Raw genomic sequence first — 27,727 nt, 5'->3', positions numbered from 1 at the left:
ATTGCTAACACCGTTTTATATTTATTGATATGTATTATGGTTTTTATTTGTGTAATATTGAAACAATGAATGAACATCATGTTTTGTAACAAATTAATACGGCGTTTTGTTGCTGTATGGCGAAATTCTAGTAGGTTAGTTTAGAAATTGTGTACTGTGAAGCCTGAAAACTATTTAGGTCTTTTAAATAAAATATTAAGCATTAGTTAACTAACAACTTAATCAAAATTTCATGTAATGGATGTGTGTATGTTTGACGTAATTGCATAAATTTTTCTGTGAAATATCTTTTAGTAAGTGTCCCTGGAAGTCAAAGCATGCATTTATCAAAGATCCTACTAAGTCACATCATGATGTGTATTAAATTGGAGTAAAGCATCCAGCAAATTTCAGTTCACTAACCCGTTTTACATCCAGACGTAGCTTGAACATTGTCCTGAAGTATGTAGTCTATAATTATCTGTATAGAGAAGAAATTCATGTCTAGACATATGTAACAAATCTTTTGGAAGAAGCTGTCTTTTAAAACAGCACATGGATGCCCATACAGGAGAAAAACCTCCCGTGTATGACTTATGTAATCAATCTCTCATGCAAAAGGGAATTTTAAACAAGCATGTGATTTTTCATAGAAAAGAGAAATCTCATGTGTGTGAAGTATGTGAAAAGTCATTTGGACAGAAGGGAGTTTTAAACATGCATATGCTCATTCACACAGGAGAGAAACCTTATGTGTGTGAAGTATGTAAGAAGTCATTTAGACATAAGGATAATTTAAACAAGCATCTGCTAATTCATACAGGAGAGAAACCTCATGTGTGTGAGGTATGTCAGAAGTCATTTATTCAAAAGTGTAATTTAATCAGGCATAGGCTTATTCACACAGGAGAGAAACCTCATACCTGTGAAGTATGTCAGAAGTCATTTATTCAAAAATATAATTTGATCAAGCATATGCTTATTCACACAGGAGAAAAACCTCATGTGTGTGAAGTATGTAAGCAGTCATTTAGTCACAAGCGTTGTTTAAATAGGCATATGCTCATTCACACGGGAGAGAAACCTTATGTGTGTGAAGTATGTAAAAAATCATTTAGAGATAAGGCTTGTTTAAACAAGCACTTGCTTATTCACGCAGGAGAGAAATGTTACATGTGTGAAGTATGTAAGGAGTCATTTACTCAAAAGGTTCATTTAAATGAACATATATTTATTCACACAGGAGAGAAAGCTCATATGTGTGAAGTATGTAAGAAATCATTTAGTCGAAAGCGTTGTTTAAAAGAGCATATGCGTATTCATACAGGAGAAAAACCTCATGAATGTGAAATATGTAAGAAGTCATTTAGTAAAAAGGGTCAATTAGATGTTCATATGCTTATTCATTTAGGAAAGAAACCTCATGTGTGTGAAATATGTAAGAAGTCATTTATTCAAAAATGGAATTTAATCAAGCATATGCTTATTCACACAGGAGAGAAACCTCATACCTGTGAAGTATGTCAGAAGTCATTTAGTCAAAAGTGCAATTTAATCAAGCATATGCTTATTCACACAGGAGAGAAACCTCATGTGTGTGAAGTATGTAAGCAGTCATTTAGTCATAAGCATTGCTTAAATAGGCATATCGTTGTTCACACAAAAGAAAAATTTTGTATGTGAGGTATGCAAAAGGTTGTTTGTACTGAAGAGCGATTTAAATATGCTTGTCCACATAATAGAGAAATCTGAGTTATATTTGTAAGAAATCACTTAGAGAAAAAAAGGATTTGAAGAAATGTAATTTTTTCTGTACAAAAGAGAAACTTCATGTCTCTTGAGGAGTTGTAATGTTAATAACATCTTTACTTATCAATGCAATAAGGACTTTTTAATGCAGCAAAGAAACCTGGTTATGTGACGTCAAGGCTGGTGCAATCATGGACAGAATTTAAGGGTGGAAAAGTTTTTAAAATTTAGAAAGGCACTTATTGGCAGATTTTAGTATTTTCAGAAATTAAACCAGATGGTATAAAGCTTACTACTGCCCCTGTGGAAGGTACGTAAATTTTTATTTGATCAAAATAAATAATAAACCATTTCTTGGTTAGAATAGACTGGAGGGTACCCCTTGTATTATCGCAAAGTTGTTTCATTTATTGCCAAGTAAAGGGAGTGTGCAATGCCAAGTTTGTGCAATTCTTTGATGTTTTTTAAAGTGAAAATAGGTCGACGTGTACGTGGATAAAGTGAAGGGAGTGTGCAATGCCTAGTTTGCGCATTGTGATGTTTTTTGAAGTGAAAATGAGAGTTGCACAAGCTTGGTATCCATGAAAAAATCTCCAATTTTCTCCAAGGGGTACCCATAAATATACTTTTACCAATTACTTTGTTTCTAAAATAGAAAGAAACTTTATTTAAGGAAGGGAAATCTTATATCATTTTAATGAAACACTGACTTAAAGCAACATCTCTTGATTCATCAAGTCTTCTAATGAGAGAGACATAAAGCAGCATATGCCTAGGCTAATAGAAAAGGCTTAGACTGTTTCTGTTGTACAAATTCAAACTCTTATAGGTTTTGCTTTCACTCTAACCATTCCCGTATTGCAATCTTCTATGCTAGATCACATTTTCCTCAACATTTTGTAAACAGCACAAAGATGGGAAATAAACTGTCTATGATACATCTTTAGCAACTGCATGATTAAAATTTTAATTTTTATAGTTAATTTTATTAATTTAAATTTTTATGGTTAATTTTATAAATTTAATTTTAGGTTAATCTTTCGATTATGGTAACTTAGCGATTTTTTGGCGACAAACTCTGCTACAGCAACCCTCTATTTTTTTTCGCCCCCATTTTGTCTTCACGAAGTAAAGACATGTTTCTTTTTATTTACTCAACACTTTTTCCAACAATCTGCTAGCCGAATTACACTTATGCTAGAAGTTTTATGGAACAAAACTGCTTAATCATGACAAATATTAACTGCAAAATTTGGAAAAGGTGCAGAATCGCAAACTCCTTGCCACGCTTTTCAGAATCGCACATACACAGTAACCATGTACACGTCTACTTATTTTTACTTAAAAAAAATTCCAGAATTGCACAAAAATGGCATTGCGCACACTCTTGACTTTATCCATCTACACTGCTATTTTCTCATAAATTGCAAAAATTTGCAGGAAAATTTTGTGAATCTTTAAATTTGGTAAAAAGGACGGAAGCACTTCCGCAAAGGATCCGTTAAATGTAAACATCGCCAAAAATGGCAATAAACGTTCAAAGCTGGTAACCCGCTGGCCAACGGATCCTCTGCGGAAGAAAACCCAAAACGACATATATGAAATTACCTGATCCTGAAAAAGTATATACCCTTTCCAAGCATGAACATTTGCACGTATTAAATAAATAAAATATCCAAAAACTTTTACCCTTTAAATTATCTATTATAAACGTCACCAACGAATTTATAACGCGAACATTAAAAATGGTTGCAAATACTTAGTGTCAAATATTTAAATTATTTCCATGCACGTTTACTTCCACTGAAACGTATACCAAATTGCTACAAACATATAATTCACAAAATAACTATCATTTAATTAAAATATAATTAAATTAAAAAAAACACTACTTAAAATATAAATAAGCACATACATTAAATTAATAAAAATTAGCTTACAATCCTAATTACTTTAAACTAAATCATTGCTAATAACAATTTTCCAATAATACCATATTAATTTATTTACTCCTTACATTTAGAACAATGCATAAAAATAATATCCTCAAATAATTAAAAATACTAACTTACCTAATCTTCTTCAGAATCTTGATTACGTGGCAGATAAACTTTTCTTATTTCCTCCGCTAAATAAAAAGCAAAATTCTCTTTATCATAATGCTTCGGAATGGGCTTTTTATAGCACTCCATGTGCCCTCTATTGTATTCGTATGTGCGCCTGTTTCAGGATCTTTAAAATCATACTTATGGTTCACAGCAAGATGTTGAAAACCTTCATCCTCCAAACAGACATGCGACTTCCAGCTATCAGATATTATTATTGTACCAGGTAGAATATTCTGCTTAATAAAACTTAAGAAGCAATCTTTACTTCTATATCACACAACCGTAAAAAAACACTTATTACTACCCCTTTCAATCCTACTAAATACCCATTTCGAATTCACTTTAGATAGGGCCATGGGATCCAAAAATTAACCAACACTGTTTCACACAACACAGAATGAAGCTAAATACAAAATACTATAAAGTACAGCAGATATTTTTCCAGATTCCCCCCCCCCTTTTTCCGATTAAAGAACTATAATTCGTCCATTAATGTCACATGACATATCTCATGATCTCTCATTTCCCTCACACAAAATAATGCATAATCGGAACTGAGTACTTCTCACATTATTCCCAAAGTTCTAGGTAGTAACCTTTATCGCCTACCAAAATGTCGCCAAACTACTTGTTACCATATTCCAAAGATTAGCCAAATTTTCCTTTCCTTCTCAAAACTGAACCTTCCATGTAACTGTGTCTTAAGTGTTGAGAATGACCAGAAATGAGACATCAAGTCTGAGTAATGCATGCAGTTTCTAAGTTTGAAAGATAATGTCAAATCAGTTTCAATTTTTATTACCAATGCCCCAGCTACACTATGGCTCCATGCAAATAATTTTCAAAGTATTTTTACATAATTGTCAGTGTACTCTCTATCCATAACTGTTCAATGTTTAGATTTGTTGCCTGCCAAACTGTACTGTGCAGAATGTATACATATGTGCTTTTCTTGTAATACCAAAATACTTCTAATACTGAAATTCTGAAGCATGGCTTAATGATTCATTATCATATAATGTGGTTAATGACAGTAGTGTATATCTCGTGCCCATCATGAACTAACATATTTAAACTTATTAAAATGATATATTTAACATATTCACATTATTATTCACTTTGCAACTGAGGTTTCCTGATATATACTGTACTTCCTGACATACTCCCTTCCCTAGCTTTTCGCCCCTAGGTTCTAAAAATTAAAAAAAAAAAAAAAATGTTTTCATCATTTTTTAACTTCTCTATTGTTCACAATTTTCTCCTTTATTGGTAAATTTTATTTCCTTAATTATTTTTATTCAGTGTATTCAGTTTGTATTTGCATTTTGTTCAGTTAATTTTCCTTTGCATTTATTAATTGAAATACATTTTCTGAAGATTTTATTTTTCATTAAACTATCTACATATGAGAGGTGTTTTCACACTCAAGAAAGTTTCCAAATATGTGATTTTAGCTAATTTCTGTTTTTTATGTTGCATCTCATTGTAGCCTTATCTGCTTGTGATGTGTTCGATTTCTGGAAATGTGGGCCTTTTGTTTACCTCTTTCACCTTCATTCCTGTTGCCCCTCTTGGGAACTGCAGTCAAGACTCATTCATGTGAGGTGTCCCTGGTACTTTAGAAGGTAACTGAAGCAGATTTGTTGAACAGTGGCTGAATTAGTGTCAGGTATTTTAATGTTCATATTACTATGTTATCTGATTAGAATATAGGCTACTTTTAAAGAAATTATATAGTCATAATTACCAGTAATTTATCCAACTTTTCCATTTGCTATATTCTTACTGTAACTGTGTTCTTTAGAAATGAAAGGATTCATATAATTTTTTCCTCTCGATTTTCGGATGATTACCGAATTATGGATTAGATAACCAAAATAATATTCATCCTGAAATCAGAAAAAGGATTATTGCTGCAGATCGTTCCTTCTTTGGTTTAAGACCTCTTCTGAAATCTCATCTAATAAAAAGAACAAATCTGCTGTTATACAAGGTATTAATAAAATCAGTCTTAATCTGTATGCATCAGAGACATGGACTGTAAGGCGAAGAAAAAGCCTTGCTGATCTTTAAAAGGAAGATTCTAAGAAGTATTTGGCATTAAAAATCTCTTCAGTTACTAAAATTGGTTTTTGTGTATTATCCTGTTGACCGTTTATATTGTCTGCCATCAAGCCCTGATGGTTGACAGAGATACTGCCGAAGTTCTGGCATTTGTTCATGTAGGATTCTGATGGATCTGACTCTTCCTTAATAATCGGTATTCAACCCACTTCATTCTTGCTCTTCATAAAAAGGTTTCCATTGATTTCTACTGTTAGGTTAGAACCTCAAATGTTTCTTCTCTGGTAATATTTCCAGTCTATTACTGTTTTGTCGATCAAGTCAATCAACTTTGAATCCACTGCTTGCTGTCGTATAGAATGCAGGTTCCAAATTTTAATAATTTTTTGGTTAATCTTTGGATTATGGTAACTTGGCGATTTTTTGGCGAAAATTTGGCAACCAACCCTGCTACAACAACTTTCTAGTTTTGCTGTCACGAAGTAAAGGCATGCTTTTTTTTTTTTTTTTTACTCAACATTTTTTCCAACATTTATACTAGAACTTTTATGGAACAAAAATGCTTAATCGTGACGAAGATTGGGTGCGAAATTGGGAGAAAGTGCAGAATCGCAAACTGCTTGCCGCATTTTTAAGAATTGCACATACATGGTATCATCCATGTACACATCAACCTATTTTCACTTAAAAAAATCCCAGAATTGCACAAAAAATGGCATTGCGCATACTCTTGACTTTATCCATGTACACTACTAGAGTCCTAGCTAGTAACTTTTATCGCCTTACCAAAATATCGCCAAACTACCTGTTACCATATTCCAAAGATTAGCCAATTTTTTAAACAAATAATAATAAAAAAAAAATACAGCAATAACAGTTAATTTATATCCGTATGTATGAAATCAAAGGTGGCTTAATTTATATCCTTGTTTATGAAAACAAAGGTGGATTATCTAGAATCAATTGGTATTATGTCATATGAAAGTCCAGATATTAAGAGTATGTTGTTATGCCATGCTTATCCATAACTGGTGTTAAACCATGCTGCTTTGTAACGGTTTTTATGGTCGATGGAGTAATGTATAACTATCGCTAAATCTTTCCAGAGAACATTTGTTCCAAGATTCTGAAATATTCTGGTTAGTTGAATACGAGATAGTTAGGTTTTTACTGTATTCAATGTATAGTACACATTTTAGAAAAATGTATGTCTTTTCACTTTACTTGAAAAATTTGTTTACTGAACATTATTTCAGTTTTCCTAGTGTGAATCAAATAGTGATATTTTGAGTAAATGGTGTTGAGGTAGATGAATGTGATATAATTAACACATCTGACAAAAGTAGTGAAGAAATTGATTTACCATATTTAGTTTTATTTTTGTTTGTCTTGCACAAAAAAAAAAAAAAAAAAAAAAAAAAAAAAGTTGCAGTTTAAATTACACACTTTAAATTATATATATTGTACCATCTGTTGTAATATCTAATTTTGTGCAATAGTTTATTAATATTTTATACTAAATTTGGGGGTTGATCTTTACAATATGGTAACTGGTACAGGCGACATTTTGGAGGCGATAAAGGTTACTACCTGGGACTTTGGTAATAATGTGAGCAGTACTCAGTTCCGATTACGCATTATTTTGTGTGAGGGAAATGAGAGATCATGGGATATGTCATGTGATATTAATGGACGAATTACGGTTCTTTAATCGGAAAAGGGGGGAAATCGGGAAAAAATCTGGAAATTTTGTATTTGGCTTTATTCTGTGTTGTGTGAAACAGTGTTGGTTAATTTTTGGATCCCATGGCCGTAACTAAAGTGAATTCGAAATGGGTATTTAGTGGTATTGAAAAGGGTAGTAATAAATGTTTGTTTAAGGTTGTGCGAGATAGAAATAAAGATGTTTTATTAAGTTATTTATTTTACCTGGTACCTTATTGTGAAATATAAGTATGATTTTAAAGGTCCTGAAACAGAAAGCAGAAAAGTTTATCGGACACGTAATCAAGATTCTGAAGAAGATTAGGTAAGTTAGTATTTTTAATTATTTGAGGATATTATTTTTATGCATTGTTCTAAATGTAAGGTGGAAGTAAAGTAATTTGGTATTATTGGGAAAATTGTTATTAGCAATGATTTAGTTTAAAGTAATTAGGATTGTAAGGTAATTTTTATTAATTTAATGTATGTGCTCATTTATATTTTAAGTAGTGTTTTTGAATTTAATTATATTTTAATGAAATGATAGTTATTTTGTGAATTTTATGTTTGTAGGAATTTGGTATACGTTTTAGTTGAAGTAAATGTGCATGGAAATAATTTAAATATTTGATACTAAGTATTTGTAATGCTTGCGGTATGAATTCGTTGGTGACGTGTATAATGTACTAGATGATTTAGAGGTAAAAGTTTGTGGATATTTTATTTATTTTATATGTGGAAATGTTCATATTTGGAAAGGGTAAATACTTTTTCGCGATCAGGTAATTTGATATATGTTCTTTTTACCGGGTTTAAAGATTGAGAAAATTGTCATGTATTTTCATGAAATTTTTCTAATTTATGAGAAAAAAGCAGTGTACATGGATATAGTGAAGAGTGTGCGCAATGCCATTTTTGTGCAATTCTGGGATGTTTTTTTAAGTAAAAATAAGTCGACGTGTACATGGTTTAGTGATATTTTAATTAAATGATAGTTATTTTGTGAATTTTATGTTTGTAGGAATTTGGTACACGTTTAAGTTGAAGTAAACGTGCATGGAAATAATTTAAATATTTGATACTAAGTATTTTTAATGCTTGCGGTATGAATTCGTTGGTGACGTGAATAATGTAATAGATGATTTAGAGGTAAAAGTTTGTGGATATTTTATTTATTTTATATGTGGAAATGTTCATATTTGGAAAGGGTAAATACTTTTTCGCGATCAGGTAATTTCATATATGTTCTTTTTACCGGGTTTAAAGATTGAGAAAATTGTCATGTATTTTCATGAAATTTTTCTAATTTATGAGAAAAAAGCAGTGTACATGGATATAGTGAAGAGTGTGCGCAATGCCATTTTTGTGCAATTCTGGGATGTTTTTTTAAGTAAAAATAAGTCGACGTGTACATGGTTTAGTGATATTTTAATTAAATGATAGTTATTTTGTGAATTTTATGTTTGTAGGAATTTGGTACACGTTTAAGTTGAAGTAAACGTGCATGGAAATAATTTAAATATTTGATACTAAGTATTTGTAATGCTTGCGGTATGAATTCGTTGGTGACGTGTATAATGTAATAGATGATTTAGAGGTAAAAGTTTGTGGATATTTTATTTATTTTATATGTGGAAATGTTCATATTTGGAAAGGGTAAATACTTTTTTGCGATCAGGTAATTTCATATATGTTCTTTTTACCGGGTTTAAAGATTGAGAAAATTGTCATGTATTTTCGTGAAATTTTTATAATTTATGAGAAAAAAGCAGTGTACATGGATATAGTGAAGAGTGTGCGCAATGCCATTTTTGTGCAATTCTGGTATGTTTTTTTAAGTAAAAATAAGTCGGCATGTACATGGCTTATGTGTATGTGTTATTTTGAAAAACGTGTAAGGAGTATGGTATTGTGCACTTTTCCCAATTTTGCAGTGAATATTTGTCATGATTAAGCAGTTTTGTTTGATAAAATTTCTAGCATAAGTGTAATTCGGCTAGTAGATTGTTGGAAGAAGTGTTCAGCAGATAAAAAGAAAAGAAACATGTCTTTACTTCGTGAAGACAAAATGGCGGCGGGGAAAAAAAAATAGAGGGTTGCTGTAGGAGAGTTTGTTGCGAAATTTTCGCCAAAAAATCGCCAAGTTACCATAATGTAAAGATCAACCAATTTGGGAATTTAAATATTAACTGAAATTTTGTTACTTAGGTGTAACAGAGAAAATTAAAAAAGAGTGAATAGTTGCCAACTTTGGCACCAAAACACAAATTCATTACTATCGCAACCATATAACAGTGCTAAGTTTTAGGTATGCATATAAGCCACAGTTTTAAGAACAGAGTTTCCCCCTTCCCGGAGTTCATAGTTTGATCATGGATCTGTGGGGTCTACCATACAATGAAGATGTTGTTAGTAGTTTCTTACAAAAATATATTATATTGCCAAGTAACTGTCAGTGTTCCAGTTTGTATGAAATGAAGTTTTATTCCAGTCAACTGAAGATCTTATGGTATCCTTGAAATAATAAGTAATTGTTTGGAATGCAAGATGGCAGTTGGTTTGCAGGAAGTAGATTACCATTTATTACTGCCCTCAGATCATCTACAGTCAAAAGTCTTTAATCCGGGCGTCCATAATCCGGAATAATCTATAATCCTTACCTCAAAGCTACAAACTTTCTGTGTATGCGTTAACGCATGCGCATAATACCTTTATGCATGCACATAATACGTTTACGCATGCGCGTTTAATGATAACGGATGGTATAAGCTAAGCTAAAATTATCTAATTATCTATTTCCGTTAATGTTACAGATTGTGTTGTTCCTTAATCTTCTAATTGGATCCGGCTTATTATTTTTTGCAGGCTTTTAGAGCAGTTTTATAAAAGTAAGCTTGAACTTTCGATTATGTCAAAAAGAATTTACGATTCTGGAGCTACCAAAGGATCTACAAAGCGAAAGCATGTTCCAATGCCCATCAAACAAAAAGTGGAATTGCTGCAAAAAATGGATAAAGGCATATCCTTTGATTCTCTAATCATTCCGAAATATGTTTATCAATTTCGCGCTGCTCTGCGAGAGGGGGGAAGACGCGGCACGCAATGAACTGGAAGTTGATCTGTCAGCACTATCCTTATCTTCAGGGCAGATGTTTTTATTTTATTCGGCTTATAATTCCTTACTAAATGTAGTATTTCATCTCGATGTACTCCGTCTTTGATATGATTTAAATCGAATTCCTCGTCATTATAAATATCATGAATACACATCAAATAGTTTTCTGATTGCAATTTTCTAATTTTGACTATGCGTAATGTATGCTTCACGCATGTGCACGTTGAAAGAAATGTTTAATAAAGTAAACAAATAAATATTAAGCTTTTTTTTTGTAAATTTTGATACCCTTTCGATCATAATTGCTCTTTGTTTCATATATTATTTCATATATCATTTGTCATATTTTTAATTTTATAATTTCTACATGCCATCTTACCAGATTTAAACTGATGATCTATAATCCAGAAAAACTGATAATCCGGAATCACTGAAGTCCCAACGAGTCCGGATTAAAGACGTTTGACTATATTACTGGTATAAGGAAATAACATAAATAAAATTTTGCATGAAGAAACTCAACATGGTTGATACTACTCTTATAAAGTGGGATTATAATTTGAGAGAAATATGAATCTGTAAGATACAGAATTATGAAAATTAAAAATAAGGTAGTGAAGGAAATAGGAATCGTAGATATAGAAGAAAATGTGTCCACGAAAAAACAAGTGTGGCTGTGTTCTGTCACCTCAATGGATTTTTGGCAGTATTTGCAGTAAAGAAATCTTTCTTGTTACAGTGCCTGACCAAATGCTGTCAGACTTTTTAAATGCAGTCAAAGAAAATGTCAAAAAAGGCATGACCATTTATCCCATTTTCTGGGTTGCCTATAAAACAGAAGAATTCCAGAAAGCTGGTTTTAAGCTTTTGAGAGTGAACCAACCATAAGTTCAATCGTGTGAATCCACATTCTGGAGTTTATATACCAAATACTGAGTAGGTATAGAGTTCTTCAAACGTAGGGGTACAGCAAGATATCATTCGAAATCATTCTTATTGGCGTTCATGCAGCAGCAGAAAGTTGTAGCTCGGGTTAAAAAACACTTTGAAGCTATTTTATGAGATAAAATTTTTACACCCAAAATGGGAAATGAAAACTAATACGTAGGTAAGTTGAAAAATAAGTTTCCCCTGTCGACTGTGGTCAGAGTTGTGTATGAAAGTCAAAAAATATAATGAGACATTAAAGATATGACATACCTTTATTTTATTATTCTCGTACGAGTACATTGAGACATTTGTCATATCGCTTGATAAGCTTCAAAAAGTCCTCCAAGAAAAATTTACGCTTTGCATATGGAAGAAGTGTTGAACGGCTATGGGTGAAAGGCGACACAGCAGGAAAACGCGCAAGTCACCGATACACCATTGGGTAGAGGTCGCTGCAAAGCAAGCAGATGGCGCTGTTGCATTGCCTGCGCAAAGCGGAGACCATCCTCTCATTTGAGCCTCGGTAGGTATGGAGAGAAGGTGCATTTTGAATTCGTGGTCAAAGGAGGAAGTGAGAGCGGTTATCCGCTATGAATGGGCACGTGGAGTATCAGGAACAGAAATTCATAACCGCCTCGTGGAAGTCTATGGGCCAGGTGTGATGTCGAAGCAAATGGTGCGGAGATGGTGTCGCACATTTAGTGATGGACGTCAGCAAGTGGAGGACATACCGAGATCTGGACGGACGCGCACGGGCACTGCAGATGCAAATGTCAGGAAGGTGGATGACATGATTAGAGTGAACCAGCGTATCACCATCGATGAAGTAGCGGAAGAACTTGGAATCTCACATGAGCGAGCTCAAAACATCATCCACGACATTCTTCGATACAGAAAAGTGTCAGCACGATGGGTGCCCCGACAATTGACCTTGACACACAAGGAACAATGCATGGGGGTCAGCCTGGAACATCTCATGCATTACCATGAAGATGGCAATGACTTTCTATTTCGGATTGTGACGGGGGATGAAACGTGGGTCCACCATTTCACGCCAGAATCGAAAGCTGCATCTATGGAGTGGAAACATCCGTCATCACCTGTCCGAAAGAAGTTCAAGACAACTCCCTCTGCAGGTAAAGTGCTCCTCACAGTTTTCTGGGACGCCCAAGGAGTTTTGTTGCTGGTCTTTTTTGGAGGTTGGAACCATCAATGCTACTCTCTACTGTGACACCCTGTCGAAATTGAAAGAGGCAATTCGGAAAAAGCGGCCTGGCCTTCTCACATCTGGCGTTCTGCTGTTGGATGACAATGCCAGACCACATTCGGCGACGGCAACGCAAAATCATATTGCAACTCTTGGTTGGGAGCGCCTACACCATCCGCCATACAGTCCTGATCTCGCACCAAGTGACTTCCATCTGTTTCCAACTTTGAAGAAAAATCTCGGGGGAAGGCGCTTTGGAAGCAATAGTGAAGTGAAACAAGCCGTTCAACGCTTCTTCCATATGCAAAGCTCTGATTTTTTCCTGGAGGGCTTTTTGAAGCTTATCAAGCGATATGACAAATGTCTCAATGTACTTGGTACCTATGTGGAAAAATAAAGGTATGTCATATCTTTAATGTCTCATTCTATTTTTTGACTTTCATACACAACTCTAACCACAGTCGAGAGGGGAAACTTATTTTTCAACTTACCCTCGTAGTATCAAATCAGCCAATAATTCACTGTTAAAAATTTTGGCCAAAATTAGCCAATAATTCACTGTTAACATATAAGTACCATAATTTTTATTAGTCAGAAAATTATTCATATAATTCATTAAAATGAAATTTTATTCAACATTCAATACCAGTGCGCCCACCAGCGACCGAGTGGTAAAGTCGCTGAATACTAATATTTCGGTCCGAGGTTCAAATCCCGCAAACAGGCTGGCTGCATGGGCGTTTTCATGGTTTTGTCCATGTGTAACGTGTATATGAGCCAGTTTCCCATAAAAAGTCCTCCACGAAGGCATCCCTCCCCTTAGGCAGAGCTCTAGTGTGCTTTGCTATAATCAGAGACCTTGTTATTAGTAACTTATTGAAAAAAATCAAATGCGTTATATGGTCAATTTAGCTCTTCATTATGAGCAATAAAATGTCTTTCAGGTACTTTCTCATTATTTACACCCCAGGAAAAGTTGTCAACTTTTGATTATTTTGTGAATTGTTGAAAAACATTTGTTTGGCTATATTTATGACTTGTAGGTATTCTTAATGTCATAAAAGATAAAGAAGCATTTTAAATCATGCAAGAAATTTTATTAGAAAAAAGAATAATCTATGTAGTTAATATTCACATTTGTACAGCCAACGGCTATTTTTTTAGCAAAATGAAATATGAATTGCACACTCAAGCATGCATGTGATATGTGTATGTGGGAGTTATATTCTAAAAGCTGAGACAAGGAATGAGGTGTAGATAATCAGCAAGTACCATATATAATTATACAGAAATATGATTTTGACTTCTAGAACAACTATATAAATTGTATATTCCGGTGTATAACGCACACTTTCAATCCAAAAAATTAAGATAGAAATTTATGGGTGCGTGTCATACCAAAGCCCCCTGAAGATAACAAGGCCTCCCAACAAGCCCCTCCCTCAGGTGTGACGTCACACATGTTCGGGATAGACGAGACATGCTACCTCATGGCTCCTCATTTGCCATCATGTTGTCATCATTTAAAATTCAAGGTAATGAGATATTCGACACACCTCTTGCAGAGTTTTTTAAAATTAAACTAATAATCTACAATAACAGATACAGTCAAAAGTCGTTAATCCGGACTCGTCAGGACTTCGGCGATTCCAGATTATCGATTTGTTTGGATTATATAGATTATCAGTTTAAATCTGGTAAGATGGCATGCAGAAATTATAAAATTAAAAATATGAAACCGTAATTTATGAAATAAAGAACAATTATGATCTAAAGGGTATCAAAATTTACAAAAAAAAAAAAAACAATATTTATTTATTTACTTTATTAAACATTTCTTTCAATGTAAGTTATTTAAGTTGCTTCGTTTTATGTAATAATACTTTCTCTTTAATTCTATAAACAGACATAATTTCTTGTTCAGTTACAGAGTTCTGCTGTTAAAGTCCTATAATTGCTGTGTCGAGAATACCGACTAATTTGTCAATCGAAATTTTTTCGTTTTCTATAACCTCTGTGTCACTTTCTTCGCTATCGGAAGTGAATTATAATGACGAGGAATTTTATTTAAATCATATCAAAAATGGAGTACATCAAGATGAAATACTACATTTAGTAAGGAATTATAAGCCGAATAAAATAAAAACATCTGCCCTGAAGATAAGGATAGTGCTGACAGATCAACTTCCAATTTATAGCGGCGCGGCATCCCCCCTCCCCGCCACCGCAGAGCAGCGTGAAATTTATATAAACAGATTTCGAAATGGTTAGAGAAACAAAGGATATGTCTTTATCCATTTTTTGCAGCAATTCCACTCTTTGTTTGATGGACATCGAAACATGCTTTCGCTTTGTAGATCCTTTGGCAGCTCCAGAATCGGAAACTCTTTTTGACAGAATCGAAAGTTCAAGCTTACTTTTATAAGATTGCTCTAACAGTCTGCAAAAAATAATAAGCCGGATCCAATTGAAGATTAAGGAACAACACAATTTGCAACATTAACTGAAATAGATAATTAGATAATTGTAGCTTATACCGTCCGTTATACATTAAACGCGCATGCGCAGCCGTAAAGGTCTTACCCGCATGCACATAACGCGTGCGCAGAAAATTTGTAGCTTTGATGTCCGGATTATAGGTCATTCCGGATTATGGGTGTCCGAATTAACGACTTTTGACTGTATTTGAAATCGCATAACAGGCGGGATTTCAAATATCTGCATTTTTAATAAACTGTATTTATCAAAGATACAAGTTTCCATGCAAGGATGCTTTAACACATTGTTTCTTTGCCTGAAAAAGCCGAAAGATAAAATATACAATATTAATTTTTCAGTCGACCTTTAAATAGAGCAAAATAATGCTAATAAAATGTGCTGGAAGGTTATACATAATGATAATTTCAATTATCCCAGAATTATAATTCTGCTATGATCAGTTTCCAAAATAAAAATAGTGAAAATTTTACTAAGTTGTATTAAAAAGTCATCATTATAAAGAAAAGGCTGCAAATTGGGTTTCTGATTTAAATCAAGATTGTAATTTTAAAATCTAAATTAACTTTTTGCTTTTAAATCAATATTTTTATAAAATGTGTAACTCAAGTTAGTTTTAATTATTAGAATATTGTTGCAAGTTGTAGTAGTTATATATTTTATTTTACAGAAAGTGATATTAGTACACACATAAAAAACATGATTAAGAGCAAATAAAGTACAAAAAATGAGAACTATGTAACATATAGTGTGGAAATTGGTGGTCTGAAGATCTTTTGACTTGATAAATTGAAGGTCCTTGTTATTACTAGTTCATTTCATTACATTTAAATTTTATTAGATGAAATTAAACAGACCATTCTTAGCTTCTAAAAAGTTATAATTTTATTTTAAGTTGCGTAACTATACAAATATAAACACTCAACGTTACAAATATTCTAAAATTGCCCTTCATTTCATACCCTTAAAATTTCAGAATTATTTATGCATTTTAAACAGTCACTGAAAGAATTAAAATTATATCTAGTTTCATACTCTTTTTTTGATATTTAATACTTTCAGCGATAGCAGCTTCTATATGTCTTTGATCAGTCTAGTGTTGTCTAGTCAGCAGGCTCTCGCACTGCTGGGATAGACGATATATACACTGGTTATCATAAATTAAAGAAAAGTCACAAAAATAGTGATAACTCCCTCAAAAATAAGCCAAACCGTGTAAAATTTGGATATGTTGCCAAGTAAGAGTAGCTGAGTAAAACTCCAATATGCAAATTAGTGGCGCTGCACTCGGAATACGTCATCTGCGAGAAGCATAAAAGTTCATGTTTGAGAGCAAGCCCACATATTTCACTCTGATAGTGACATCAGAAATCTGAGATAGCCGATTTGCAACAACTTCAAGCATCATTTGCCTGCAGAACTACGATAGAAAGCCATTGGGAGACTAGAGGCAGGACAAAGTCAAACAGAAGTGGCCAGATGGCTAAATGGGTGTCCTTCTGTGGTTCGTAGACTTTGGAGGCAATTTCAAATCACAGATTCGTCACCTAGGAGGTTCAGCCAAGGACGGCCAACTGCTACGATGAGTGCCAATGACCGATATTTGACATTATGTGCACTCAAGAATAGAACTGCTACTCCGACTCTTCTTAGATCCTTCCTTGCTGTAGCAACTGGTGTCAACGTCAACTGTGCGTAGAAGGCTTCACGAAGGTAGTCTGTTTGCAACGCGAACAACCATTTGCGTGCTGTTTAAGTCACGCCATAGCAGGGACTGTTTGCAGTGGGCATGACAACATGTCCACTGGACGCCCGAGCAATGGAGGGCTATTCTCTTTACGAATGATTCCAGGTTTAGTCTAGAATGCGATAGTAGGCGTTATTTGATATGGAGAGAACCTGGAACTCGTTATCATCCGTCAAACATCCATGAAAGAGATGCATACGGAAGAGGCAGTGTCTGTGTTTGGGGTGGTATCTCTTTGGGTGGATGCACACACCTCCATGTTTTTCCAAGGGGAACCGTGAATGCTCATGTTTATAGAGATGACATCCTTGATGCTTATGTGCACCCATATGCCGGGACAATAGGTGATGCTTTCCTGTTGCAGGACGACAATGCAAGACCACACAGGGCTCGCATTGTATATGATTATCTTCAACAGGAAGCAATTATGCGCGTGGAGTGGCCAGCTCGATCCCCGGACTTTAATCCTATCGAGCACGTTTGGGATGCTTTAGGGAGACGTCTAGCTGCTCTCAATCCGCCCCCTTAGACCCTTGCCGCGCTTGCAACTGCTTTGCAAGAGCAATGGCCTCACTTCCTATGGAACTGATAGACCGCATAATTCAAAGCATCACATATCACTGAATGTGCTGTATTGCTTCTAGAGGTGATTATATTCCATATTGAAGGTACTTTTACTATAGTAAACTGATATCTTCAATCTGTTCATTTTATTCATGTGCTAATTTCTATATTACCATAATTGTCTGGTAATTTCTTTTTATTTTATTTGATACCTTACTATGTGTTGTATGTTGTGGGTAAGTTTCATAAAATTCTACATTCAACTTTTTCAGTAATCGTGATATTTGTGATTTTTCCTTAATTTATGATAACCAGTGTACTTTGGGCAATTGGGAAAAAAAAAATAGGAACAGCATCCTTCTGCAAATGAGGTTGTTTTAATTTTACTTCTATAGTTTTCATTGTTTTTTCATCAAATGCTTGAGCAGTGCATCTGATGAAAGCATCAGCAAAATGAAGTTCATATACCTAAAATATCATATAAGTTTACTTTTACAACGAAAAGTTTGTATTAACTTTTATCATTAACTTAAAATTTTTTTTGCTCATTTCAGCTTTGGTTTCAATTTTTATGATGTTCGAATATGTTTCATTAAGCAGCGGAAAATAAAATAAAAAAAAAATTCAATTACATAGCATTCTACTCCCTAACATATTTCAACAATTTAAATGATCATGCATAAAAAGTGATAATTAGCAAATTTACGTTATCCAAATCTACTTTAATGTCAATTAGTTACATTGGCTGAAAGGAAATTAATCCCATTATACGCTGCCAATTTCAGAGCACATAATATAGTTCTGACTTTTTGAGTTTGTATATTTGATTTGTTGGTTAATTAAAGGCTATCCGCCCAAGAGACGAGATGTTTTCGTGGAGCACTTCCAAACGAAAACTGATTCATGTTTATATAGTACAAAAAGGGAAAAATCGCAAAAGCACTCATTCAACTAATCTGTACATTGCCATTTTAATGCATTTTGTAAAGGAAAAGTGTTTTTGCTATCCAAATAGCCTTACATAAAGGAGAATAATATGACCTGTTTTTCATTAAGGTAATTAATAGAATAATTTAGTAGTTTACCTCTTGTTAAATCTACTTAAATGCATTTATTTTCAATGTAAATTTAAGGGATAATTAATCTAAACTTATACTCTTTTATGGGATAAATTATCTGAACTTTCACTCTTTTCTGAATTTTTGTTTAAAAGTATATAAATGACATCAATGATTTATTTCTCATAAAATTATGACATTTTTAGGACCGGTGTAAATAGTCATAACTAAAGACAACAGATATATTTACAAATATGGGATTTCATTCTTTTTACTACAGTTATTTATTATAAACTGACTTATGTGAAATTAATTTATTTGAAGAATAGCAAATATAAATAAAAACTAATTTAAATTACTTATTATTCTTGTAGCGTCTTTGAATAAGTAATAATTTGTTATGCCAAAGTATTAATGCTATGTCATAAAATTGCAATTCTTTACTTATTTAATTATTATTTAAAATTTAATAGCAATTCAAGACTAATACCATATTTGAAAGGTGAAATAAAAGAGAAAAATCTTTTAAATAAAATTCAAACTTACCTTGGAATAAGGTGATGGCTCAAAATGTCGCGGTATCTTTGCTAACCACTTTTCTTTCAGTTTAGGACATTTTGGAAAGCTAAACACTGATACAATTGGACCATTTGGATAATTGCCCTTACAATTCGGAATATAGCATGTATTCACCACATTTTGCTAAAATATTCCGAGAGAATTATCAGGTTGTTGATAATCAAACAATTACCAGAAGAGCACGAATACACAGTAGAAGATAGTAGTGACTGCTTGACCAAGCATTCTGAGGACACTAAGCATGGTGGGTCATTGGAATGGCGACGAACTGTTTCCCCAACTTGCGTGATGTCACAGTTTGTTTGGAAGCCTTCTATTTCAGACGACTTTGGTTATACACTTGGTATAAAAATGATAGATTTAAAAATAAAGAGTGAGCAAAAAATAAATTAGATTTCTATATGTACCTAAATGCTGTTTGTTTAAAAGCAATGACATACCTTATGAACTTGAAAATTTTCATTATTGGATAACATGAAAAGTTCATCATATTCGTCTTTCTGTTTATATCTTCAGGCACATCATCGAATTCTGTTTCATCTTCACAATCACTATTACTCTGAAAATAGGAAGTCATCTTTCATTCCATCTAGATTATGAGATATACTACACTTTTCAAATTACTTGAATTATGTTGCGTGTAATTTCATTCCATGCTTGTATTATCCACTGGGTACTATTCTGTTATCAGGACCAGGTCCAGAAATGTATGCATGAATGGATGTGTTCATGTATGCATATATATTCAGTACCCGACATTGAAAATGCAACACCAAGAAGGAGTAGCCAGAACGTGATAAAACTGGGCAAACAGAGAGAGACAGCAACAAACAATAAGTTATCTTTATTTTGAAATGATATGCATAATACAGATAATAGCATCAGCTCAGTAGATTGTAGGACCACTTTGGACAGCAATACACAAAACAACACGTCTAGGTACAGAGTCAGTGATACTATGGATGGTGTCTTGAGGAATGCCTGTCTATTCCCTGTCAACCATTTGCCACAGTTCATCGTCTGAACCAGGACTGTGGAGTCGGAATCGGAGTTGGGCAGATTTTGGGATAAAAGGAGTTGGAGTTGCTAAAAACAAATCGAATCCAACTCCAGTTTTTGTTGGACAGTTTGAATTTGAAATGAAATTAAAATGAATTGAAAAAAAATTAATGACAAGCTGAGTTATTATTTTTATTTATGAACTGTATGCATTAATAGATATTTTCTATTTTAGTGACATATTAATAAATAAATATAAGGGAGGAGGATGTAATATTTGCCATTAGTGATTAAACTGATTCATTTAGTTACAAATCTCACTGGTAAATCTAGGTAAGCAGCAATAGCAACAAGAACTCCCAAAATTAATGCCATTCTTAGGAAGTGAGCAGGAAAAGGAGCAATTATTGATTAAGCAACATGATAAAGAAGTACACATTTGATGATAAAAAGGCTTTTAGAATTAAGGACTTTTTTAGAAGATGTAGGTAACCCTAATGATTCACTAACAAAAAGACTGTGAAATGGTCTTGCAGAATTGGAAACTCTTCTTTCTATACCATATATAGCCACAAAAAAGTTGCAATATGAAGAATTGACAGGAGGCTAGATTGGAAGAATGTGATGTTTGTTCTTTCTGAAGTGGAGGGTTTATTGCACAAGGAATAATTTGTTCAATGAAGAAAAGAGAAACTAGTTTGCTAAACAATGAGATCTTGCTGGGTTCAATATATGGAGATCCGAAACACCAAATTTTCTTGGATGATGAACAAATTAAAAAGGCAAAAAAAGTCATCTATGAACTTTCATTAAGAACGAAATTATTCTCAGAACAATTAGAGAATTCTAATCAGGACAGTCAAGCTGCAGACATTGCTCTATTACCCCTTTTTAGTGATGAATTAGATTTTGAGAAATATTTTTGGATAATATTGAAAAGACTAAGGCGAAGCGAATGAAAATAAAGAAACAAGAGCCTTTAGATATAAAAATGAAAAAATACAAACAAGATTTCTACACCGTCTTTGAAGAAACAGAGGAATATGATTTTGCTTGTAAGACACCTATTGTAGAACTTATAAAAGTCTATCATAAAAAGTTAAAAGAAGTAGCCCTAACGGTAACAGCTCTTCCTCCTACTCAAGTTAATGTGGAAAGACTCTTCTCAGCTCTGAAGTTTATCAGATCAGGTCTATGGCCCTCCAACAAAGAAAGTCTTCCCAAAGCTATACTGTTTCTTAGAAATAAGTAATGCCATTTTTCCATTTCATAATAAATACTAATTAATATAAATAATTTGCTATATCATCAATTTTTTTCCTGTAGCATCTATTACTTGTTTTATATTAAAAAAATAAGCTGTAACTCATGTGTATATGTTTATATATATACAGTCAAAAGTCTTTAATTCGGACTCGTCGGGCCTTCGGCGATTCCGGATTATCGATTCTTCCGGATTATAGATCATCAGTTTAAATCTGGTAAGATGGCATGCAGAAATTATAAAATTAAAAATATGAAACCATAATTTATAAAATAATGAGCAATTATGATCTAAAGGGTATCAAAATTTACAAAAAAAGAAGCTTAATATTTATTTGTTAACTTTATTAAACATTTCTTGCATTGCGCGCATGCGTAAAGCATACCTTACGCATAGCCGAAATTAGAAAATTGCAACCAGAAAACTATTTGATTTGTATTCGTGATATTTATAATGACGAGGAATTTGATTTAAATCATATCAAAGACGGAGTACATCGAGATTAAATAGTACATTTAGTAAGGAATTATAAGCAGAATAAAATAAAAACATCTGCCCTGAAGACAACGATAGTGCTGACAGATCAACTTCCAGTTCAATGCGCGCCACGACGTCCCCCCCCCCCTCGCGCAGAGCAGCGTGAAATTGATAAAAAGATTTCGGAACGGTTAGATAAACAAAGGATATACTTTTATGCATTTTTTTTTTGATGGACATCAAAACATACTTTCGTTTTCTAGATCCTTTCGGAGCTCCAGCATTGGAAATTTTATTTGACATAATCGAAAGTTCAAGCTTACTTTTATAAAATTGCTCTTACAGTCTGCAAAAAATAATAAGCCGAATCCAATTCGAAGATTAAGGAACAACGCAATCATCAACATTAACTGAAATAGATAATTAGATAATTTTAGCTTATACCGTCCGTTATACATTAAACGCACACGCGAAAACGTATTCTGCGCTTGTGCAGACGCATATGCACAGTCGTAAATGTCTTGCGCGCACGTGTAAAACGCCTATGAGCATGCGTCAACGCGGCGCATGCGCAGAAAGATTTTAGCTTTGAGGTCCGGATTATAGATCATTCCGGATTATGGGTGTCCGAATTAACGACTTTTGACTGTATATATGTATGAAGGAGTCGGAGTCATTAAAATTCCAGGAGTTATTTTCCCTACCGACTCCACAGCCCTGGTCTGAATGTGGCAATGGCAGAGTCTGCAGATGGTGTCCAATCATATCCCAAATGTGTTTGGTGAGTGATCAGGAAAGAACGGTGGCCAGAGAAGCATCTCTACAGCCTGCAGAGCATGTTGGCTTATGCGAACAGTGTATCATCGAGCGTTATCCTGCCGATAAGGGGCATTTGGTACTCCATGAAGCTAGGGCAGTGTCATCAATTGCAGCACATCATCCATGATGGGAACATCCAGGGTGGCTTGAATATGCTGCAGAATGGAGGTAGAAGTGGCTTGTGTGTGCGCCACCTCTTGTCGATGGATGAGTCGATCCATGCGTGCTGATGTCACTCTCGCTGCACCAGCACCCCTTGAACTTGCCATATTTCCTTGTTCCAACCATCATCGTTACAGCCGGTATACTGTGGGCTCATCCAGCTGTGTATCACCTGATATTTGTGGTGTGGACCAACGTGTTCTTCTCAGTCTGATCACCATGCCCCTTGTAAAATCGTCTGTCTGTGGGAACTGCCTCCGTTGATGACAGCCTGGCATTCTGTGTTATTGCACACATCCTCTGAGACCAGAAACAATTTTCTACCATAATTTCCCTAGCGTTAATAATGACACGAAAAGGGAACATTCTGCAGGTTCCTTCCCTTATATCTTCTTCAACGTGTGCTAGAAATTTGCACATTTCATATCATTCGCATAACTCAGTGACATTCATCTACCCTGAAATTTGCATAATTCCTGGGCCACTCCTTCTTGGTGTTGCATTTTCAATGTTTGATAGGGTATGTACATACATATGAATCTCTGTGTGTACACATGATACATACATGCACATACATACATGTCATAATAAGAGCACAACAAGGAAAAGCCGGAGCAGTGTCGATGCGTGATGAGATAAAAGCACAAGGAAAGACGGAACACTGTCGATGCGTGATTAGACCCATACTGAAGAAGAATTTGATTGCGTAGTATGCTAGTAATGCTAACTTGGTAATATCTAAAGAACTTGGCAGTTTTAATTCCATTTTTTATTTCCAATTGATATTTGTGGCCACAATCACTTGGCACTAGTCGTGCCTTTCCACACAAGATTTACATTTTTGATATTGTTGGGATAGCAAGCAAGCCAGCGAAATTACATCTTAGCAGAGTAAAGAGCAAAGCTGAAGTGCGTAGTTATGAAAGATGGAAGCACGCGAAGAGAAAAGTTTTGGTTTACAAGGTCAGTTTCAGTTCTTAATTATTACGTCATCAGAGTTGCGTGGCCCATAGAGTGATCTAGAAATGACGCAATGCAGAGAAGTTATTACGATTTTGGAATAAAGAGGAAGAATTAATGTTTTTAGTTATTCTGATTCATATAATTTTATCTTACATACATACACTTCTGAATTCAGTCCTGATAACAGAAGAGTACCATCCACCCACACACTATATTTCTAAACTGGCATGATGCATTTAGCTTCCTTTTGTAAATGTTTTTTCGCTTTCTAACATCCACGTATTCCACTGTCGTTTAAAATTTTCTTTGAATGATTTATTGATATACACATCTAAAGGCTGAACTAATGGCGTTAATTTGCCTGGAATAACTTCCATATCTGCATTATGCTATTTCAATAATTTCTTCATGTTACCCATTAGATGAGATCTGAATATGCCCCAGACTAAAAGACTTTCTGGATTCTTTAAAGCCAAAAGACGCTTTTGCCAAACATTTCTTTTCCGCAGTTTCACACCCTCTTCATCCATCTATTCTTTCTCATGAACATGAATGAAGTACCACTTGGGAAATTGCATTTTGGCATCATGTTTCTTTAAAAATATAATTATGGTTTTTAATTTTGAAATGTCTGCTAAGCAGGAAAGCACTATGGTGAAGTGAGATTTTCTTGACCTGTTGTTTTTATGTGAACTGTTTTTATTCCTTTCACATCAATTGTTTTATTTCCTGTCATATCAAACCTCACCATATTTTCAATATGTGATAGTAAATACTTTTTTTCCTTTACGGCTTAATAATATACTTCTGAAAACTAATAAATTTATCATTTAAATCTTTCAAAAGCCTTTGTGAAAGTTTTGTTTTTTTCTTGTAGAACTAAATTATTCCATGCCATAAATCTACTACACCAACTCAAAGTTGTTTTAAAGTTTTCGTTTTCACTTGCATTGTTTTTGGCCCACTTTATGGCAAATAAAAGTACAATTGTTACAATTAATCCATTCTGGCAATTTTCCATGACCCAGTTTACAACTCTAATTTAGGAAAGGCCATTTCATTACTCCTCTATGCAAAGCACATTTATTCTTTGGGATATTAATTATTGTGATTTCATTTTTCTTCCACTCATGTATTGAGCTTCCACCAACACCAAATGTCCTTGCTGCAGCACAATTTCCATTTTCTTTTGCAGAATGAATGGCTTTGCATTTGAAACCAGCATTGTGTTGGTTTCTTTTCATGGGAACCATATTTACTGCTAAAAGGAACACCAATCAACTGTATTTCTACTAAAGCAAATGCGATTTACTAAAGCTTTCAATTTTCACTTCAAAATCACGGGTTCAAATGACTACACAGAGAGAAAACATCTAACTCCTAATTCCACAAATTCATTCAGGTTGGAAGTGTATTTGTACTCCAAATTTTACGCTCCTTCTCTTGAAATCCTACAATAGCATTCTTTTGGACAGCTGCATTGCATACAATCCACCATCTTTGCAGGATTATTTACTCCCCTCAAGTATATATATTGTTCCCCTTAACACTTGTCAGTTTAGTATACCGTCGTTCGAAAGGCTAGGACAAAGCTTTGAATAAGTGACCATATCTTTTAAGTGACCTTACCTTTAAGACCATTGCACATATATCTTTTTGGATTCTTTGCAAAGAATTGGGTGCATGTCATATGGTGAATGTATCTAAAAATTATAGATTCTCATTATACACTGTTGCACATTATATGCTGGAAAATACAGTATATAAATGAATGCTTGTTTGTGTTTTATAACAATCTGCAGTTGAATTCTGATCTTCATGGAACTTACCACACTCTACCTTAAAAATAAGAGGAAGGTCACAGTCTACGTATGATTTCTCAAAAGCCAGCCTGTATGGTCCGCACTCTTTGTATGCATATATTTTATGCAAATTTAATGAACTTCTAATTAAAAACTCAACAATTTAAAAGCTTTGTGTTGCCACTTTGCAAAGCATAATATATATATATATATATATATGTTTCAAATTTAATCAGAAAACTCAGCAATATAAAAAAATTATGTTGCTGCTCGAGAGAATACAATTATTGTCTTGAATTTAATTAACAGACTTAGCTATTTAAGAGAAATATATTGCCACTGCCCAAATTAAAATATTTTAAAGTGTGTTATTCTTCAGCAAAGTGTAAAATATTTAATTTTTCACATATTAAGCTGCATGCATTAACATATGTCTTTGCATCACATGCATTTTCTTCGCTTTTCGAAAATGAATTTTTAATAGTCATCACATGTGTTTTTTTTTTTTTGCTTTTCAAAAATGAATTTGTAATAGTCATCACAAAACATTACATTTGCGATGAAATCAATTATGTCACCGAAACGTAAACTGTTTGACCAATCTACACCTCAAGCACATACACACACACACACACACACACACACACACACAAAAAAAAAAAAAAGGCATTATGAGCTTTAGAAACAAAGAAGCAACAGAAAGCAAGATTGGAAATCATTTGGGTACTTGCTGCTCAAGCCTATTCATATGAAACAGCCAAATAATGGGAAGCAATACTGGAAAATGTTTGAGTACACACTGCTCTAGCCTGTTTGTTTGGATTAGATGAGTAATAGGAAGCAAGACTGGAAAACGTTTTAGTACGCACTGCTCAATCCAGATGAACACTGTACATTGATTTAAATCTTGGTGCATTCCATTAGGATGCTAATTATGATTAAAGTTTTCATCTAAGTGTGGTTGTTGGAAAGACAGATGAATTATGTATATATTGCAGACCCCTCAAATTTAAGAAACACCAGGAATATGCTGTGCAAGTGAAAAAGTGAAATTGCCAGAATTAAATTCACCACCTGAACCATTATGAACCTTTGAATGAACTGAAAAAATAAACAGAATTAAAACACAAACACTTTGCTTTCCTTAAAGAGCATTGCAGTGCATGTTGAGTAATAGGTAGTATTTAATATAAACAATAAGAAAACATAATGTATGACTTTAGGTATTCATTACAATTTGATTTTGAATGAAAATATTTAAATTACAAAAATCTTTCATTTAATTAAATGCAACTCCTATGATATTAAAGTGATATTAAATAATTTATCTTAAATGTTTTGATTCAACATTTTCTCTTTTTATACTTTTTTAAAAATCTAGATATCTATATGGCTAATCTCTATTCAAACTTCTCTGTCATATCACTAAACATCCTTAAACTGCATAATTCTGTTTAATTGCACTGACCTTAATAAATTTTAATTTATCCAGATAATTTAGGTTTCAAAAATTAATTAAAAATATGTTTACACTGATTTAGATTATTCCTTGATTACCTGTGTATGGTGTGTTTGGTTTTGAAAATTTAGATAAAACTTTAAAAGTTAAAAAAAATATTCTAATACTTATATTCTCCTAAAAATGATGTTATTTTAAAGTTCTAGGCATATTCTTGTTTTTATTTACAGTTTGCAAGAAATAGCATCATGGTGATTAATGCAAAGAAGTGTTTCAAGCATTGAAGTACTATCACAGAAACAGCAGGTCTCGGTGCAGTTCTTATGGACATGGAACATTTTAAGATAGAATTTAAGAATAATAAGAATTTCAAGATAGAATTTAAGAACATAAGAATTTCATCTTATAAAGGCAGAATTTCTTGACTAATTATTTTTTTTTTCCCTAAGCAACATCTAAATAAAGGTCTATTTGTCTTTTAA

General features: G+C 33.6%; 1 protein-coding gene across 5 annotated transcripts; it reads left to right on the top strand.

Moving 5' to 3' along the window:
• Positions 1 to 27,727, top strand: LOC118179821 (uncharacterized). 5 transcript variants are annotated; one of them, XM_085816959.1, is made up of 4 exons: positions 1 to 2,038; positions 5,326 to 5,505; positions 19,817 to 21,547; positions 27,476 to 27,727. In XM_085816959.1, exon 1 carries the CDS (start codon positions 535 to 537, stop codon positions 1,660 to 1,662), a length of 1,128 nt encoding a protein of 375 aa, XP_085673085.1. In that variant the 5' UTR covers positions 1 to 534; the 3' UTR covers positions 1,663 to 2,038; positions 5,326 to 5,505; positions 19,817 to 21,547; positions 27,476 to 27,727. The 5 variants fall into 5 exon arrangements, with proteins under 5 accessions (XP_085673085.1, XP_085673086.1, XP_035204874.2 ...); XM_085816960.1 differs by lacking the exon at positions 19,817 to 21,547 and adding an exon at positions 7,868 to 7,929; XM_035348983.2 differs by lacking the exon at positions 19,817 to 21,547.

This window comes from Stegodyphus dumicola, chromosome 5 (genome assembly GCF_044657685.1).
Source record: "Stegodyphus dumicola isolate Sdum_Otavi_A_Nest chromosome 5, ASM4465768v1".
Taxonomy (NCBI): domain Eukaryota; kingdom Metazoa; phylum Arthropoda; class Arachnida; order Araneae; family Eresidae; genus Stegodyphus; species Stegodyphus dumicola.
Note: the sequence above shows the minus strand (reverse complement) of the source record. Positions and strands in the feature narration are given on the sequence as shown.

Bases quoted from the DNA above. Each gene is read 5' to 3' on its own strand.
- LOC118179821 (XM_035348985.2), top strand. From the start codon at position 535: ATGGATGCCCATACAGGAGAAAAACCTCCCGTGTATGACTTATGTAAT.